At 36.9% G+C, this 15,191-nt stretch overlaps 2 protein-coding genes across 3 annotated transcripts in view; both read left to right on the forward strand.

Moving 5' to 3' along the window:
• The window catches only part of LOC136198508 (centromere/kinetochore protein zw10 homolog), a 12,396-nt gene extending 2,292 nt beyond the window's left edge, over nt 1–10,104 (forward strand). The window contains exons 16-21 of the mRNA XM_065988473.1: nt 24–209; nt 9,328–9,465; nt 9,513–9,605; nt 9,652–9,732; nt 9,795–9,896; nt 9,944–10,104. Coding sequence (XP_065844545.1) covers nt 24–209; nt 9,328–9,465; nt 9,513–9,605; nt 9,652–9,732; nt 9,795–9,896; nt 9,944–10,048 — 705 coding nt within the window. The 3' untranslated portion in view covers nt 10,049–10,104. The remainder of the gene's footprint in view (nt 1–23; nt 210–9,327; nt 9,466–9,512; nt 9,606–9,651; nt 9,733–9,794; nt 9,897–9,943) is intronic.
• LOC136198507 (kinesin-II 95 kDa subunit-like) lies at nt 10,058–14,991 on the forward strand. 2 transcript variants are annotated; one of them, XM_065988470.1, is made up of 27 exons: nt 10,058–10,114; nt 10,198–10,316; nt 10,378–10,568; nt 10,624–10,694; nt 10,741–10,794; nt 10,853–10,938; nt 10,997–11,035; nt 11,089–11,172; nt 11,229–11,308; nt 11,359–11,428; nt 11,480–11,572; nt 11,628–11,699; nt 11,755–11,815; nt 11,871–11,914; nt 11,965–12,008; nt 12,059–12,154; nt 12,208–12,272; nt 12,318–12,460; nt 12,511–12,603; nt 12,654–12,758; nt 12,820–12,939; nt 12,989–13,107; nt 13,157–13,376; nt 13,427–13,566; nt 13,624–13,688; nt 13,744–14,522; nt 14,578–14,991. In XM_065988470.1, exons 2-26 carry the CDS (start codon nt 10,314–10,316, stop codon nt 13,941–13,943), a joined length of 2,358 nt encoding a protein of 785 aa, XP_065844542.1. In that variant the 5' UTR covers nt 10,058–10,114; nt 10,198–10,313; the 3' UTR covers nt 13,944–14,522; nt 14,578–14,991. The 2 variants fall into 2 exon arrangements, with proteins under 2 accessions (XP_065844542.1, XP_065844544.1); XM_065988472.1 differs by lacking the exons at nt 10,997–11,035; nt 11,089–11,172; nt 11,229–11,308; nt 11,359–11,428 and having other exon boundaries at nt 10,059–10,114.
• The last annotated feature ends 200 nt before the right edge of the window (nt 14,992–15,191 follow it).

The following is a 15,191-nucleotide window of genomic DNA, read 5'->3' on the forward strand; positions in this document are numbered from 1 at the left end:
CTCGCGGGATTTTCCACTAATAGGATGTGCCTCAATTGGCTGCGATTTTTCATAATAATTGCCTCTATGTTAGTCATCATTTGAAGACGCTTGGCCATCAATTCAAACGTCGTCTTCCGCCCACAATGCAGTCGAATTTCGTCGCTACGTTTGTTGATTTTGTTCCCAAAGTCAGACGACTAGGAGAAGACTGCCTATTGGCACTATTGGTACATTAATCTGACGCAATTTTTGAAGAATTTTAAAAATGATCCAAGACATGTTTAAAACGGTCCAAGACAATTTTAAAATCTTAAAATCGTCCAACACGATTTCAAAAATCGTTCAAGAAATTTTTTAGGACGATTTTAAACATTCTCTTAAGAGACAATTATAAAAGTTGTCTTGGTATAAAAATTGTACCCCTCAATTTATTTAGGCCATAAGAATTAAAGTTTAGGCCCTAAATTTGATATTTAGGCCCTTAGAATCAAAGTTTAGGCCCTCAATTTTATATTTAGGCTCTTAGAATCAAAGTTTAGGCCCTCAATTTAATTTTTACGCCCTTAGAATCAAAGTTTAGGCCCTTAATTTAATATTTAGGCCCTTAGAATCATAGTTTAGGCCCTCAATTTGATACTTAGGCCCTTAGAATCAAAGTTTAGGCCCTAAATTTGATATTTAGGCCCTTAGAATCAAAGTTTAGGACCTCAATTTTATATTTAGGCTCTTAGAATCAATGTTTAGGACCTCAATTTTATATTTAGGCTCTTAGAATCAAAGTTTAGGCCCTCAATTTAATTTTTCCTTCTTAGAATCAAAGTTTAGGCCCTCAATTTAATAATTAGGCCAATAGAACCAAAGTTTAGGCCCTCAATTTGATACTTAGGCCTTTAGAATCAAAGTTTAGGCCCTCAATTTAATATTTAGGCCCATAGAATCAAAGTCTAAGCCCTCAATTTAATATTTAGGCATTTGGAATCAAAGTTTAGGCTCTCAATTTAATATTTAGGCCTTTAGAATCAAAGTTTAGGCCCTCAATTTAATATTTAGGCCCATAGAATCAAAGTTTAGGCCCTCAATTTGATATTTAGGCATTTGGAATCAAAGTTTAGGCCCTCAATTTAATATTTAGGCCTTTAGAATCAAAGTTTAGGCCCTCAGTTTAATATTTAGGCCTTTGGAATCAAAGTTTAGGCCCTCAATTTAATATTTAGGCCTATAGAATCAAAGTTTAGGCCCTCAATTTAAATATTTAGGCCTTTAGAATCAAAGTTTAGGCCCTCAATTTAATATTTAGGCCCTTAGAATCAAAGTTTAGGCCCTCAATTTAATATTTAGGCCTTTAGAATCAAAGTTTAGGCCCTCAATTTAATATTTCGGCTTATAGAATCAAAGTTTAGGCCCTCAATTTAATATTTAGGCCCATAGAATCAAAGTTTAGGCCCTAAATTTAATATTTAGGCCTTTAGAATCAAAGTTTAGGCCCTCAATTTAATATTTAGGCCTATAGAATCAAAGTTTAGGCCCTCAATTTAATATTTAGGCCCATAGAATCAAAGTTTAGGCCCTAAATTTAATATTTAGGCATTTGGAATCAAAGTTTAGGCTCTCAATTTAATATTTAGGCCTTTAGAATCAAAGTTTAGCCCCTCAATTTAATATTTAGGCCCATAGAATCAAAGTTTAGGCCCTCAATTTAATATTTAGGCCTTTAGAATCAAAGTTTAGGCCCTCAATTTAATATTTAGGCCCATAGAATCAAAGTTTAGGCCCTCAATTTGATATTTAGGCATTTGGAATCAAAGTTTAGGCCCTCAATTTAATATTTAGGCCTTTAGAATCAAAGTTTAGGCCCTCAGTTTAATATTTAGGCCTTTGGAATCAAAGTTTAGGCCCTCAATTTAATATTTAGGCCTATAGAATCAAAGTTTAGGCCCTCAATTTAATATTTAGGCTTTTAGAATCAAAGTTTAGGCCCTCAATTTGATACTTAGGCCCTTAGAATCAAAGTTTAGGCCCTCAATTTAATATTTAGGCCCTTAGAATCAAAGTTTAGGCCCTCAATTTAATATTTAGGCCCTTAGAATCAAAGTTTAGGCCCTCAATTTAATATTTAGGTCCTTAGAATCATAGTTTAGGCCCTCAATTTGATACTTAGGCCCTTAGAATCAAAGTTTAGGCCCTAAATTTTATATTTAGGCTCTTAGAATCAAAGTTTAGGCCCTCAATTTAATTTTTACGCCCTTAGAATCAAAGTTTAGGCTCTAAATTTGATATTTAGGCCCTTAGAATCAAAGTTTAGGACCTCAATTTTATATTTAGGCTCTTAGAATCAAAGTTTAGGCCCTCAATTTAATTTTTACGCCCTTAGAATCAAAGTTTAGGCCCTCAATTTAATATTTAGGCCTTTAGAATGAAAGTTTAGGCCCTCAATTTAATATTTAGGCTTTTAGAATCATAGTTTAGGCCCTCAATTTGATATTTAGGCTCTTAGAATCAAAGTTTAGGCCCTCAATTTAATATTTAGGCCTCTAGAATCATAGTTTAGGCCCTCAATTTGATATTTAGGCTCTTAGAATCAAAGTTTAGGCCCTCAATTTAATTTTTCCTTCTTAGAATCAAAGTTTAGGCTCTCAATTTGATACTTAGGCCCTTAGAATCAAAGTTTAGGCCCTCAATTTAATATTTAGGCTCTTAGAATCAAAGTTTAGGCTCTCAATTTAATATTTAGGCCCTTGGAATCAAAGTTTAGGCTCTCAATTTAATATTTAGGCCCTTAGAATCAAAGTTTAGGCCCTCAATTTCATATTTAGGCCTTTAGAATCAAAGTTTAGGCCCTCAATTTAATATTTAGGCCCATAGAATCAAAGTTTAGGCCCTCAATTTGATACTTAGGCCCTTAGAATCAAAGTTTAGACCCTCAATTTAATATTTAGGCTCTTAGAATCATAGTTTAGGCCCTCAATTTGATATTTAGGCCTTTAGAATCAAAGTTTAGGCCCTCAGTTTAATATTTAGGCCTTTGGAATCAAAGTTTAGGCCCTCAATTTAATATTTAGGCCTATAGAATCAAAGTTTAGGCCGTCAATTTAATATTTAGGCCTATAGAATCAAAGTTTAGGCCCTCAATTTGATACTTAGACCCTTAGAATCAAAGTTTAGGCCCTAAATTTGATATTTAGGCCCTTACAATCAAAGTTTAGGACCTCAATTTTATATTTAGGCTCTTAGAATCAAAGTTTAGGCCCCCAATTTAATTTTTACGCCCTTGGAATCAAAGTTTAGGCCCCTAATTTAATATTTGGGACTTTAGAATCAAAGTTTAGCCCCTCAATTTAATATTTAGGCCTTAGAATCATAGCCCTTAGAATCATAGTTTAGGCCCTCAATTTGATACTTAGGCCCTTAGAATCAAAGTTTAGGCCCTAAATTTTATATTTAGGCTCTTAGAATCAAAGTTTAGGCCCTCAATTTAATTTTTACGCTCTTAGAATCAAAGTTTAGGCCCTTAATTTAATATTTAGGCCTTTAGAATCAAAGTTTAGGCCCTCAATTTAATATTTAGGCCCTTAGAATCAAAGTTTAGGAGATGAATTTTATATTTAGGCCCTTACAATCAAAGTTTAGGACCTCAATTTTATATTTAGGCTCTTAGAATCAAAGTTTAGGCCCTCAATTTAATTTTTACGCCTTTGGAATCAAAGTTTAGGCCCCTAATTTAATATTTGGGACTTTAGAATCAAAGTTTAGCCCCTCAATTTAATATTTAGGCCTTAGAATCATAGCCCTTAGAATCATAGTTTAGGCCCTCAATTTGATACTTAGGCCCTTAGAATCAAAGTTTAGGCCCTAAATTTTATATTTAGGCTCTTAGAATCAAAGTTTAGGCCCTCAATTTAATTTTTACGCTCTTAGAATCAAAGTTTAGGCCCTTAATTTAATATTTAGGCCTTTAGAATCAAAGTTTAGCTCCTCAATTTAATATTTAGGCCCATAGAATCAAAGTTTAGGTTCTAAATTTAATATTTAGGCCCTTAGAATCAAAGTTTAGGCCCTCAATTTAATATTTAGGCCTTTAGAATCAAAGTTTAGGCCCTCAATTTGATATTTAGGCCCTTAGAATCAAAGTTTAGGAGATCAATTTTATATTTAGGTTCTTAGAATCAAAGTTTAGGCCCTCAATTTAATATTTAGTCCTTTAGAATCAAAGTTTAGGCCCTCAATTTAATATTTAGGCCCTTAGAATCAAAGTTTAGGCCCTCAGTTTAATATTTAGGCCTTTAGAATCAAAGTTTAGCCCCTCAATTTAATATTTAGGCTTTTAGAATCAAAGTTTAGGCCCTCAATTTAATATTTAGGCCTATAGAATTAAAGTTTAGGCCCTCAATTTAATATTTAGGCCCATAGAATCAAAGTTTAGGCCCTAAATTTAATATTTAGGCCTTTAGAATCAAAGTTTAGGCCCTCAATTTGATACTTAGGCCCTTAGAATCAAAGTTTAGGCCCTCAATTTAATATTTAGTCCTTTAGAATCAAAGTTTAGGCCCTCAATTTAATATTTAGGCCCATAGAATCAAAGTTTAGGCCCTCAATTTGATACTTAGGCCCTTAGAATCAAAGTTTATGCCCTCAATTTTATATTTAGGCTCTTAGAATCAAAGTTTATGCCCTCAATTTAATTTTTACGCCTTTAGAATCAAAGTTTAGGCCCTTAATTTAATATTTAGGACTTTAGAATCAAAGTTTATCACCTCAATTTAATATTTAGGCCTTTAGAATTAAAGTTTAGGCCCTAAATTTAATATTTAGGCTCTTAGAATCAAAGTTTAGGCCCTCAATTTAATATTTAGGCCTTTAGAATCAAAGTTTAGGCCCTCAATTTAATATTTAGGCCCATAGAATCAAAGTTTAGGCCCTCAATTTTATACTTAGGCCCTTAGAATCAAAGTTTAGACCCTCAATTTAATATTTAGGCCCTTAGAATCATAGTTTAGGCCCTCAATTTGATATTTAGGCCTTTAGAATCAAAGTTTAGGCCCTCAGTTTAATATTTTGGCCTTTGGAATCAAAGTTTAGGCCCTCAATTTGATATTTAGGCTCTTAGAATCAAAGTTTAGGCCCTCAATTTAATTTTTCCTTCTTAGAATCAAAGTTTAGGCCCTCAATTTGATACTTAGGCCCTTAGAATCAAAGTTTAGGCCCTCAATTTAATATTTAGGCTCTTAGAATCAAAGTTTAGGCTCTCAATTTAATATTTAGGCCCTTAGAATCAAAGTTTAGGCTCTCAATTTAATATTTAGGCCCTTAGAATCAAAGTTTAGGCCCTCAATTTCATATTTAGGCCTTTAGAATCAAAGTTTAGGCCCTCAATTTAATATTTAGGCCCATAGAATCAAAGTTTAGGCCCTCAAATTGATACTTAGGCCCTTAGAATCAAAGTTTAGACCCTCAATTTAATATTTAGGCCCTTAGAATCATAGTTTAGGCCCTCAATTTTATATTTAGGCCTTTAGAATCAAAGTTTAGGTTCTCAGTTTAATATTTAGGCCTTTGGAATCAAAGTTTAGGCCCTCAATTTAATATTTAGGCCTATAGAATCAAAGTTTAGGCCGTCAATTTAATATTTAGGCCTATAGAATCAAAGTTTAGGCCCTCAATTTGATACTTAGACCCTTAGAATCAAAGTTTAGGCTCTAAATTTGATATTTAGGCCCTTACAATCAAAGTTTAGGACCTCAATTTTATATTTAGGCTCTTAGAATCAAAGTTTAGGCCCTCAATTTAATTTTTACGCCTTTGGAATCAAAGTTTAGGTCCCTAATTTAATATTTAGGACTTTAGAATCAAAGTTTAGCCCCTCAATTTAATATTTAGGCTCTTAGAATCAAAGTTTAGGCCCTCAATTTAATATTTAGTCCCATAGAATCAAAGTTTAGGCCCTAAATTTAATATTTAGGCCTTTAGAATCAAAGTTTAGGCCCTAAATTTAATATTTAGGCCTTTAGAATCAAAGTTTAGGCCCTCAATTTGATACTTAGGCCCTTAGAATCAAAGCTTAGGCTCTAAATTTGATATTTAGGCCCTTAGAATCAAAGTTTAGGACCTCAATTTAATATTTAGGCCTAAGAATCAAAGTTTAGGCCCTCAATTTAATATTTAGGCCCATAGAATCAAAGTTTAGGCCCTAAATTTAATATTTAGGCATTTGGAATCAAAGTTTAGGCCCTCAATTTAATATTTAGGCCTTTAGAATCAAAGTTTAGGCCCTCAATTTAATATTTAGGCCCATAGAATCAAAGTTTAGGCCCTCAATTTGATATTTAGGCATTTGGAATCAAAGTTTAGGCCCTCAATTTAATATTTAGGCCTTTAGAATCAAAGTTTAGGCCCTCAGTTTAATATTTAGGCCTTTGGAATCAAAGTTTAGGCCCTCAATTTAATATTTAGGCCTATAGAATCAAAGTTTAGGCCCTCAATTTAATATTTAGGCTTTTAGAATCAAAGTTTAGGCCCTCAATTTGATACTTAGGCCCTTAGAATCAAAGTTTAGGCTCTCAATTTAATATTTAGGCCCTTAGAATCAAAGTTTAGGCCCTCAATTTAATATTTAGGCCCTTAGAATCAAAGTTTAGGCCCTCAATTTAATATTTAGGCCCTTAGAATCATAGTTTAGGCCCTCAATTTGATACTTAGGCCCTTAGAATCAAAGTTTAGGCCCTAAATTTTATATTTAGGCTCTTAGAATCAAAGTTTAGGCCCTCAATTTAATTTTTACGCTCTTAGAATCAAAGTTTAGGCCCTTAATTTAATATTTAGGCCTTTAGAATCAAAGTTTAGCTCCTCAATTTAATATTTAGGCCCATAGAATCAAAGTTTAGGTTCTAAATTTAATATTTAGGCCCTTAGAATCAAAGTTTAGGCCCTCAATTTAATATTTAGGCCTTTAGAATCAAAGTTTAGGCCCTCAATTTAATATTTAGGCCTTTAGAATGAAAGTTTAGGCCCTCAATTTAATATTTAGGCCTTTAGAATCATAGTTTAGGCCCTCAATTTGATATTTAGGCTCTTAGAATCAAAGTTTGGCCCTCAATTTAATTTTTCCTTCTTAGAATCAAAGTTTAGGCCCTCAATTTGATACTTAGGCCCTTAGAATCAAAGTTTAGGCCCTCAATTTAATATTTAGGCCTTTAGAATCAAAGTTTAGGCCCTCAATTTAATATTTAGGCCCATAGAATCAAAGTTTAGGCTCTCAATTTTATACTTAGGCCCTTAGAATCAAAGTTTAGACCCTCAATTTAATATTTAGGCTCTTAGAATCATAGTTTAGGCCCTCAATTTGATATTTAGGCCTTTAGAATCAAAGTTTAGGCCCTCAGTTTAATATTTAGGCCTTTGGAATCAAAGTTTAGGCCCTCAATTTAATATTTAGGCCTATAGAATCAAAGTTTAGGCCCTCAATTTAATATTTAGGCCTTTAGAATCAAAGTTTAGGCCCTCAATTTGATACTTAGGCCCTTAGAATCAAAGTTTAGGCCCTCAATTTAAATATTTAGGCCTTTAGAATCAAAGTTTAGGCCCTCAATTTAATATTTAGGCCCTTTGAATCAAAGTTTAGGCCCTCAATTTAGTATTTAAGGCTTTAGAATCAAAGTTTAGGCCCTCAATTTAATATTTAGGCCTATAGAATCAAAGTTTAGGCCCTAAATTTAATATTTAGGCCCATAGAATCAAAGTTTAGGCCCTAAATTTAATATTTAGGCCCTTAGAATCAAAGTTTATGCCCTCAATTTAATTTTTACGCCTTTAGAATCAAAGTTTAGGCCCTCAATTTAATATTTAGGCCCTTAGAATCATAGTTTAGGCCCTCAATTTGATACTTAGGCCCTTAGAATCAAAGTTTAGGCCCTCAATTTAATATTTAGGCCCATAGAATCAAAGTTTATGCCCTCAATTTTATATTTAGGCTCTTAGAATCAAAGTTTATGCCCTCACTTTAATTTTTACGCCTTTAGAATCAAAGTTTAGGCCCTTAATTTAATATTTAGGACTTTAGAATCAAAGTTTAGCCCCTCAATTTAATATTTAGGCCTTTAGAATCAAAGTTTAGGCCCTCAATTTAATATTTAGGCCCATAGAATCAAAGTTTAGGCCCTAACTTTAATATTTAGGCCCTTAGAATCAAAGTTTAGGCCCTCAATTTAATATTTAGGCCTTTATAATCAAAGTTTAGGCCCTCAATTTGATACTTAGGCCCTTAGAATCAAAGTTTAGGCCCTCAATTTAATATTTAGGCCCTTAGAATCAAAGTTTAGGCTCTCAATTTTATATTTAGGCCCTTAGAATCAAAGTTTAGGCCTTCAATTTAATATTTAGGCCTTTAGAATCAAAGTTTAGGCCCTCAATTTAATATTTAGGCCCATAGAATCAAAGTTTAGGCCCTCAATTTATTATTTAGGCCCTTAGAATCATAGTTTAGGCTCTCAATTTGATACTTAGGCCCTTTGAATCAAAGTTTAGGCCCTCAATTTAATATTTAGGCCCATAGAATCAAAGTTTATGCCCTCAATTTTATATTTAGGCTCTTAGAATCAAAGTTTATGCCCTCAATTTAATTTTTACGCCTTTAGAATCAAAGTTTAGGCCCTTAATTTAATATTTAGGACTTTAGAATCAAAGTTTAGCCCCTCAATTTAATATTTAGGCCTTTAGAATCAAAGTTTAGGCCCTCAATTTAATATTTAGGCCCATAGAATCAAAGTTTAGGCCCTAACTTTAATATTTAGGCCCTTAGAATCAAAGTTTAGGCCCTCAATTTAATATTTAGGCCTTTATAATCAAAGTTTAGGCCCTCAATTTGATACTTAGGCCCTTAGAATCAAAGTTTAGGCCCTCAATTTGATATTTAGGCCTTTAGAATCAAAGTTTAGGCCCTCTATTTAATATTTAGGCCTTTAGAATCAAAGTTTAGGCCCTCAATTTGATACTTAGGCCCTTAGAATCAAAGTTTAGGCCCTCAATTTAATATTTAGGCCCTTAGAATCAAAGTTTAGGCCCTCAATTTTATATTTAGGCCCTTAGAATCAAAGTTTAGGCCTTCAATTTAATATTTAGGCCTTTAGAATCAAAGTTTAGGCCCTCAATTTAATATTTAGGCCCATAGAATCAAAGTTTAGGCCCATAGAATCAAAGTTTAGGCCCTCAATTTAATATTTAGGCCCTTAGAATCATAGTTTAGGCCCTCAATTTGATACCTAGGCCCTTAGAATCAAAGTTAAGGGTTTTAAAAAATGTCTCAAGACAAATCTAAAATATTCCCGGCTCTTTTACTTGACTTGATATTCGTAGACCAGTCAGAGAGACGCCTTATTTGCATCGTTATCTGGGGCAAATGGTTTTGCGGATGCAAAGGATAACAGGGACTCTATTGATCGCGCTTTGAGGCAAGTTATACGTCAATTACAGATGTTGAATCGCGTGTGGAAGGTGAGTTCGAATTCGTTGTTTTTTTGGCGTTATTTTTTCGCCTTCAGGGTGTTCTGCCACATGGAATTTTTCTGAAATCGATTGGGACGCTTCTTTCTGCTGTTTTTGGCAAAGTTGTTAGATCTGTGTTGAAATTGGAGGCAAGTGTGAATACGAGGTTATTGATTTTGGCTTTAATTTTCACAGGATATTGGTGCGGAAGAGGGGAAGACACTACACTCGCTCTTCAGCTTTCTACTAGACTCAGTCTCCTCCTTATTTCAACCGGTAAGCTGGGAATAGAATCCTGCACGAAAGGCAAAGAATTCGCTTTCTTTTCCTTTCTGTAGGACGTAGACAAGGCAACGTATGTTCGAGATTTTGCCCGTTTTAAATACTTGAGAGATCTCTTGGACGCCAGTTTGCAGGAAGTCGTTGATCTGTGGGAAATGGTACGAAATTTCGAAGATATAGTGCAAAGGTATAACCGTGCATTTAGTCGACACTATCAAAGGAATTCAGCAGTGAGGAAATTAGACATCTAATCAGGGCTGTATTCAAGAATACGCAGAGACGAGCAAACGCATTGTGCAAAATCAAATAGAAACTTTTCGGTAAATGTACAGCGTCCACCAACGAAGAAGTTCTTGTATTCACTAAGCACGGCGAGGTGCGGCTGGTTTTTGCCGGTTTTCTAGCTCTAACCTAACGCTCGTTCGAATCTAAACGCTTTCTCAACGCTTTCTCTACTAGATAAGTGGGAGCAACGACAGAATCGCTTGGAAACGACCAAACTATCGCGTTTTCGAGTCTCAGTTTAGTGCCCGGATTACAGAAGTTCCCTCCGTTGCTAGGGCTAGTGATTTCTCATGGTACTGTAGAGCGAAAGTTCGAAGCGTCGAGCGCTTTCTGAGCAACCGTTCTTTACTCCAGGCTTCGAAGAAGTCGGAATGCGTCAAGGTCGTCGTTCGATGTCGGCCCATGAGCGAGAAAGAGACTCGCGAAGGAAACCAAAGGGCCGTGCGCATGGAAATCGCGCGCGGAAGCGTCCAAATTCGCAATCCCAAATCGAGATCGGATGAACGACAAAAGGAATTCACGTTCGACGCGATCTACGACTGGAAGTAAAAAGCAGAGCTCGAAAAAACCCGGAGATTTTCGACATAAGTGAAATTTCAGCTCGAGGCAAATGGACCTGTACAACGAAACGTTTCAGCCGATCGTCGAGTCCGTCTTAGAAGGATACAACGGTAAAAAATCAAAAAAATTTCCTCTACTATTTTTTAATTAAAACAGGAACAATTTTTGCTTATGGGCAAACGGGAACGGGGAAAACATACACCATGGAAGGTGTCAATAATCTAAGTATAGATATATATATATACATACGTTTATTTAATTAATTAAGGACTCCGAAATGACCCTGACCAAAGGGGAGTAATTCCCAATTCATTTGATCACATATTTACACACATAGCACGGTCACATGATCAGGTGATTTACAGAGGTACTGGTTGGCCAAAAAGTAGCGTCCTCCTTGTCCCTTGTGTAGCAATATTTGGTCAGAGCATCATACTTAGAGATCTATCAGGTAAAATTAGAAGGAAAAGTACGTTTCCTCTAGCAAATTCCATTGGCCTACAGGAAGAAGTAAGAGATTTGCTATCTAAAGACCAAAAGAAGAGGCTAGAATTGAGAGAGCGTCCCGATACCGGAGTCTATGTCAAAGTAACCAAATACCCCCCTTAGAAAAAGAGACGCATTTGAGTGATTGAGAATATTAGGACTTATCTTCCTTTGTAACGAAAGGCGTTAAGGAAATTGAGCACGTCATGAACGTTGGAAATCAGAACCGTTCAGTGGGGTACGTAGGGGATTTAGTCTGCATTAGGAAGAGCTAGTTTCTTTCTGAAGGCGAACGAATATGAATGAGCACTCTTCGCGATCCCACGCTATATTTATTATTACGGTTGAATGCAGTGAGGTTAGTCCGTTGCGTCTCTCTGTGGAAATACGACCCACGTGGTATTTCCAGATGGGTGCGGACGGGGAGAATCATATTCGCGTTGGAAAACTCAATTTGGTTGACTTGGCGGGAAGTGAACGCCAATCGAAAACGGGATCCGAAGTAGAAACGTTTTAAATTTGAAGAAAAAAAACGAGCTTTTATTAACTTACTATAGGGAGAACGGTTCAAGGAGGCAACGAAGATTAATTTATCGTTATCCGCGCTAGGAAACGTCATTCACGCACTAGTAGGAGTTTTACGAGTCTGAAATAACGTGCCTATGCACTGTAGTACGTTGATAGGTTGATGGGAAGTCTTCTCACATTCCCTATAGAGATTCGAAGCTGACTCGTCTTCTTGAAGGTAAGATATAGCAGGTTTTGTAGTCCTAGATGGAAAGTTAGGGTTCGCTGCTTAGATTCGCTCGGTGGAAATGCTAAGACTGTCATGGTAGCTACGATAGTAAGACAGAGAAACGTTTGTTTGCCGTTTCTTGAGGCGTGGACTTGTAGGGTCCTGCTGATTATAATTTCGAGGAGACTTTGACCACGTTACGGTACATTGGGTTGGAGTTGTAGAAGTGCTGGGGGATCGGTTGTGCTTTAGTTACGCAAATCGGGCAAAAGATATTAAAAATAAGCCGAAAATTAACGAGGATCCAAAGGACGCTTTGCTTAGAGAATTCCAGGAGGAAATAGCCAAGTAGGAAAGAATGATAGGCAATAGAGAGAAGACGAAGATGAGAATTTACGTAGACTCAAGGGCCATTTAGCTAAGAAAGGAAAGAAGAAAAAAAAGAAGAAGGGTCGAAGGAAGCAAGGCAAGAATTTCTCCACAAACTGGGACCTCTGAATTATATCTCTAGGCCCTAACGGTGAGATCATCGACGAAGAAGAGGACGATGACGAAGATGAGGACGAAGATCCGGCTGCAGCACTAAAACAGCAGCAGGCTGAGTTAGAAAAAAACAAGCAGGCTCTCTTGGAAAATACTTCTTTAGTAGCTGAGGTAGATAGCAGAACGTCAGGTACGTTTACTTAGTTTTGGGGGTACCATAGGAAAGGGATAAGCTTCTGGAGGAAGTTCAGAAGAAGCAGGGACAATTAAAGAAGAAGCAGGAAGCTCGTGATAATATTGCGTCGAAGATTAAAGTAGTGCTAGCTAGTATAGTCGTACTTTTAATGAGTAATTCGTATTTGAGGCTATGGAAAGCAAACTGCTGATTGGTGGGAAAAATATCTTTGATTATACTTCGGAACAGCAGAAAAGGGTAGAGGAGATAGAAAGGAAATTAGCTGAAGAACGAGTGAGGATATAGATAAGAAAATTCGCGTCAGTTTTTTTGAGAATTTGGTACTCGTACGTAGCAAGAGGAGAGAAAAATTCAAAAGAAATTAGCAGAGGAAGAAGACTCCGCTTTAGAAGCGAAGGAAACGTACGCAACAAAGCAGCAAGAAGTAGATGATAAGACTCGAAAACTGAAGAAGGCATGTAGCAGACGTAGCCATCATATTACATCTATGATATCCTCACTAGCTATACGCCAAACTAGAAGCGCAAAAAGACGAAATAGTCGACGTTCAAGAGGAGCATTTTCGAGAACGACAGGAATTGCTTGAAGTTCAAGAAGAACTAGCTAAAGAACTCAAGCTAAAGTAAACGATAGAGGATAGATATTTAGATCGCGTGCATGCATGCTCTCAGATTGCTGATTCTCGAGCATTTTGTACCACTGGAAGAATCGGAAAAGATTTTCGATCGTGCCATGTACGATGATGAGGAGGACAAGTGGAAACTGAAGAAACTCGTGCGAGCTGAAGAGCAGGAAATGATGAAGAGACCCGTGTCAGCTTTGGGTAACAAAAGAGCGGTGACTGAGTACGAAAGAATGGCAGCTGCAGTGGGAGGAAATCCAAGATACAAGGCAAGGATCCTAGAAAGAGATAGCGTAGGTCTTTTAGAGCTTTGTATTAGAGGGAGAATATATTACTTGTTGAGCTCGATATGCCCAATCGGACTACTCGAGATTATGAAGGGCCTTCGTTGGCTCCGAGAGTGCAGGCTGCTTTGGATGCGGCTCTCTTAGAGGAAGACGAATTGACTCTTGATGCTGGGTAAATAAGAGGAGACCTAGACTAGATAGGCTATGGGATGGGACTGTCTTTCCTCAGGGTCATGTTTTCGGGGAAGGAGAGACCCAAAGCGAGGCGGAAAGAGCGCAGTCGAAAAAAGTGGGGTACACTGTAGTCAGTTTTTGATTTATTTGTAATATTGGCGTCGAATATTATTAGGGCAACGAAGGGCTCATCCGAGCCTTTGTATCCTGTATCGAGAGGCATCATGTCAACCCCTAAACGATTTGCATAGCTGGAAACGATATGAGTGTCTAGGCCTATTTTTAAGGGGATTTCAGTATTATTCTTTGTTTAAGTCACGTGATTTTACCGTACGAACTCACGTGCTACAATGGCATCGTCGTACGAATATCTAAAAAGCAGCACATGGGAAGAAGTGGAACAAGATCTGACCACCTCGGTAGCACAGTGTTCAAGAATGATGTTGTTTCAGTTGGCATGCATCCTTCATCTCGAAACGAATGACCGCGTTTTGCCCTCACGAGAAATTGTTAAACGATTATCCAGGTCTTTTACAGGAAAAGAAGACGATGCTAAAGGATTCGACGAAGCATTCGCGGTAACCTTGTGTAAGAGCTTTCAGTTGGCGACAAGTAAACAACTCAAGCAGTTTGTAAAATCTGCCGAGGAGGACTTAGACAAAGATACGCGACGAACTGCTGATGAAATAAACGTTGCCAAGCGCGTTCTGAAAAAAATTCGAAGTATATGCGAGCGCCTAGATGCAGTATCCTTATGGGAAGAAAGCCCTCAGCCGCGACGTCGAAGCAGGATTGACGAGGTGAAAGATCTTGAAGCGTCCTCAAGCAGACCGCAATCGCCGCTGAGCAGGCCGCCGAGCACACTATCATTTGTCTCGAGATCCAGTACTCCTCCCACTGAAGTTGACCTTTGCTCTGACTCAGACTTTGATTCTTTGTCGCAAGCTGAAGGAGGTAAGAACTCCTAAAATGAAAGAAGTGCACGATGTGTGTGTACGATTACTTTTAGAAATCGGGTGTTGTAATAGCACCGTTCCTGTTCTTTGCAAGGATCACGCCTCTCTTGTAGATTCTCTAGAAGTATTGCTCGATACTCTAGAAAAGCAAGCGAGGCGCGTTTGCCTTTTTCTCCAAACGGAGTTTAAGCCCATTCTGCCTGGCTTCTATGACATTTCCTGTCCCGAAGTTTTACCTTCCTTGCTGTTTCTGCGATGTGCATACAACTACAACTGTACAAGTTGTCGAAGCACTGAGCACATCACTCTAAGATCAAAAGACTCCACTCTTCGGATTCCCTCGTGTCCAAAATGCATGATCGGTCGCATTGTTCATGATGTCATCAAAATGTCAAATCAAATATCATCACTCCACCTCTCGGTGGAGGAAGTTGTGGCTTTAGAAAAGTATACGTTTCTGCATCCAAAATCCAAAAAAGGAAAGCGATAATACTTAATAAGGCAGTATGGTAATTAAACAATTGAAAATAATTTAGATTACAACATGCGACAAAGACTGGAACCCCTTCGGCGGTACTGTAGCAGCACATTGGACTTGTCACAGTCTCAAGAGAGATTGGACAAGATAACGAAAATTCATATTGCACTGCTCAATATGAGATTTCGA

Source organism: Oscarella lobularis, chromosome 19 (genome assembly GCF_947507565.1).
Source record: "Oscarella lobularis chromosome 19, ooOscLobu1.1, whole genome shotgun sequence".
In the NCBI taxonomy this organism is placed as follows: domain Eukaryota; kingdom Metazoa; phylum Porifera; class Homoscleromorpha; order Homosclerophorida; family Oscarellidae; genus Oscarella; species Oscarella lobularis.

Coding starts and splice junctions, on each gene's coding strand:
- LOC136198507 (XM_065988470.1), top strand. Junction 10,939..10,996: donor TAGCACGGTCACATGATCAG/GTGATTTACAGA, acceptor TCCCTTGTGTAG/CAATATTTGGTCAGAGCATC. Junction 13,377..13,426: donor GAGGAAATCCAAGATACAAG/GCAAGGATCCTA, acceptor GCTTTGTATTAG/AGGGAGAATATATTACTTGT.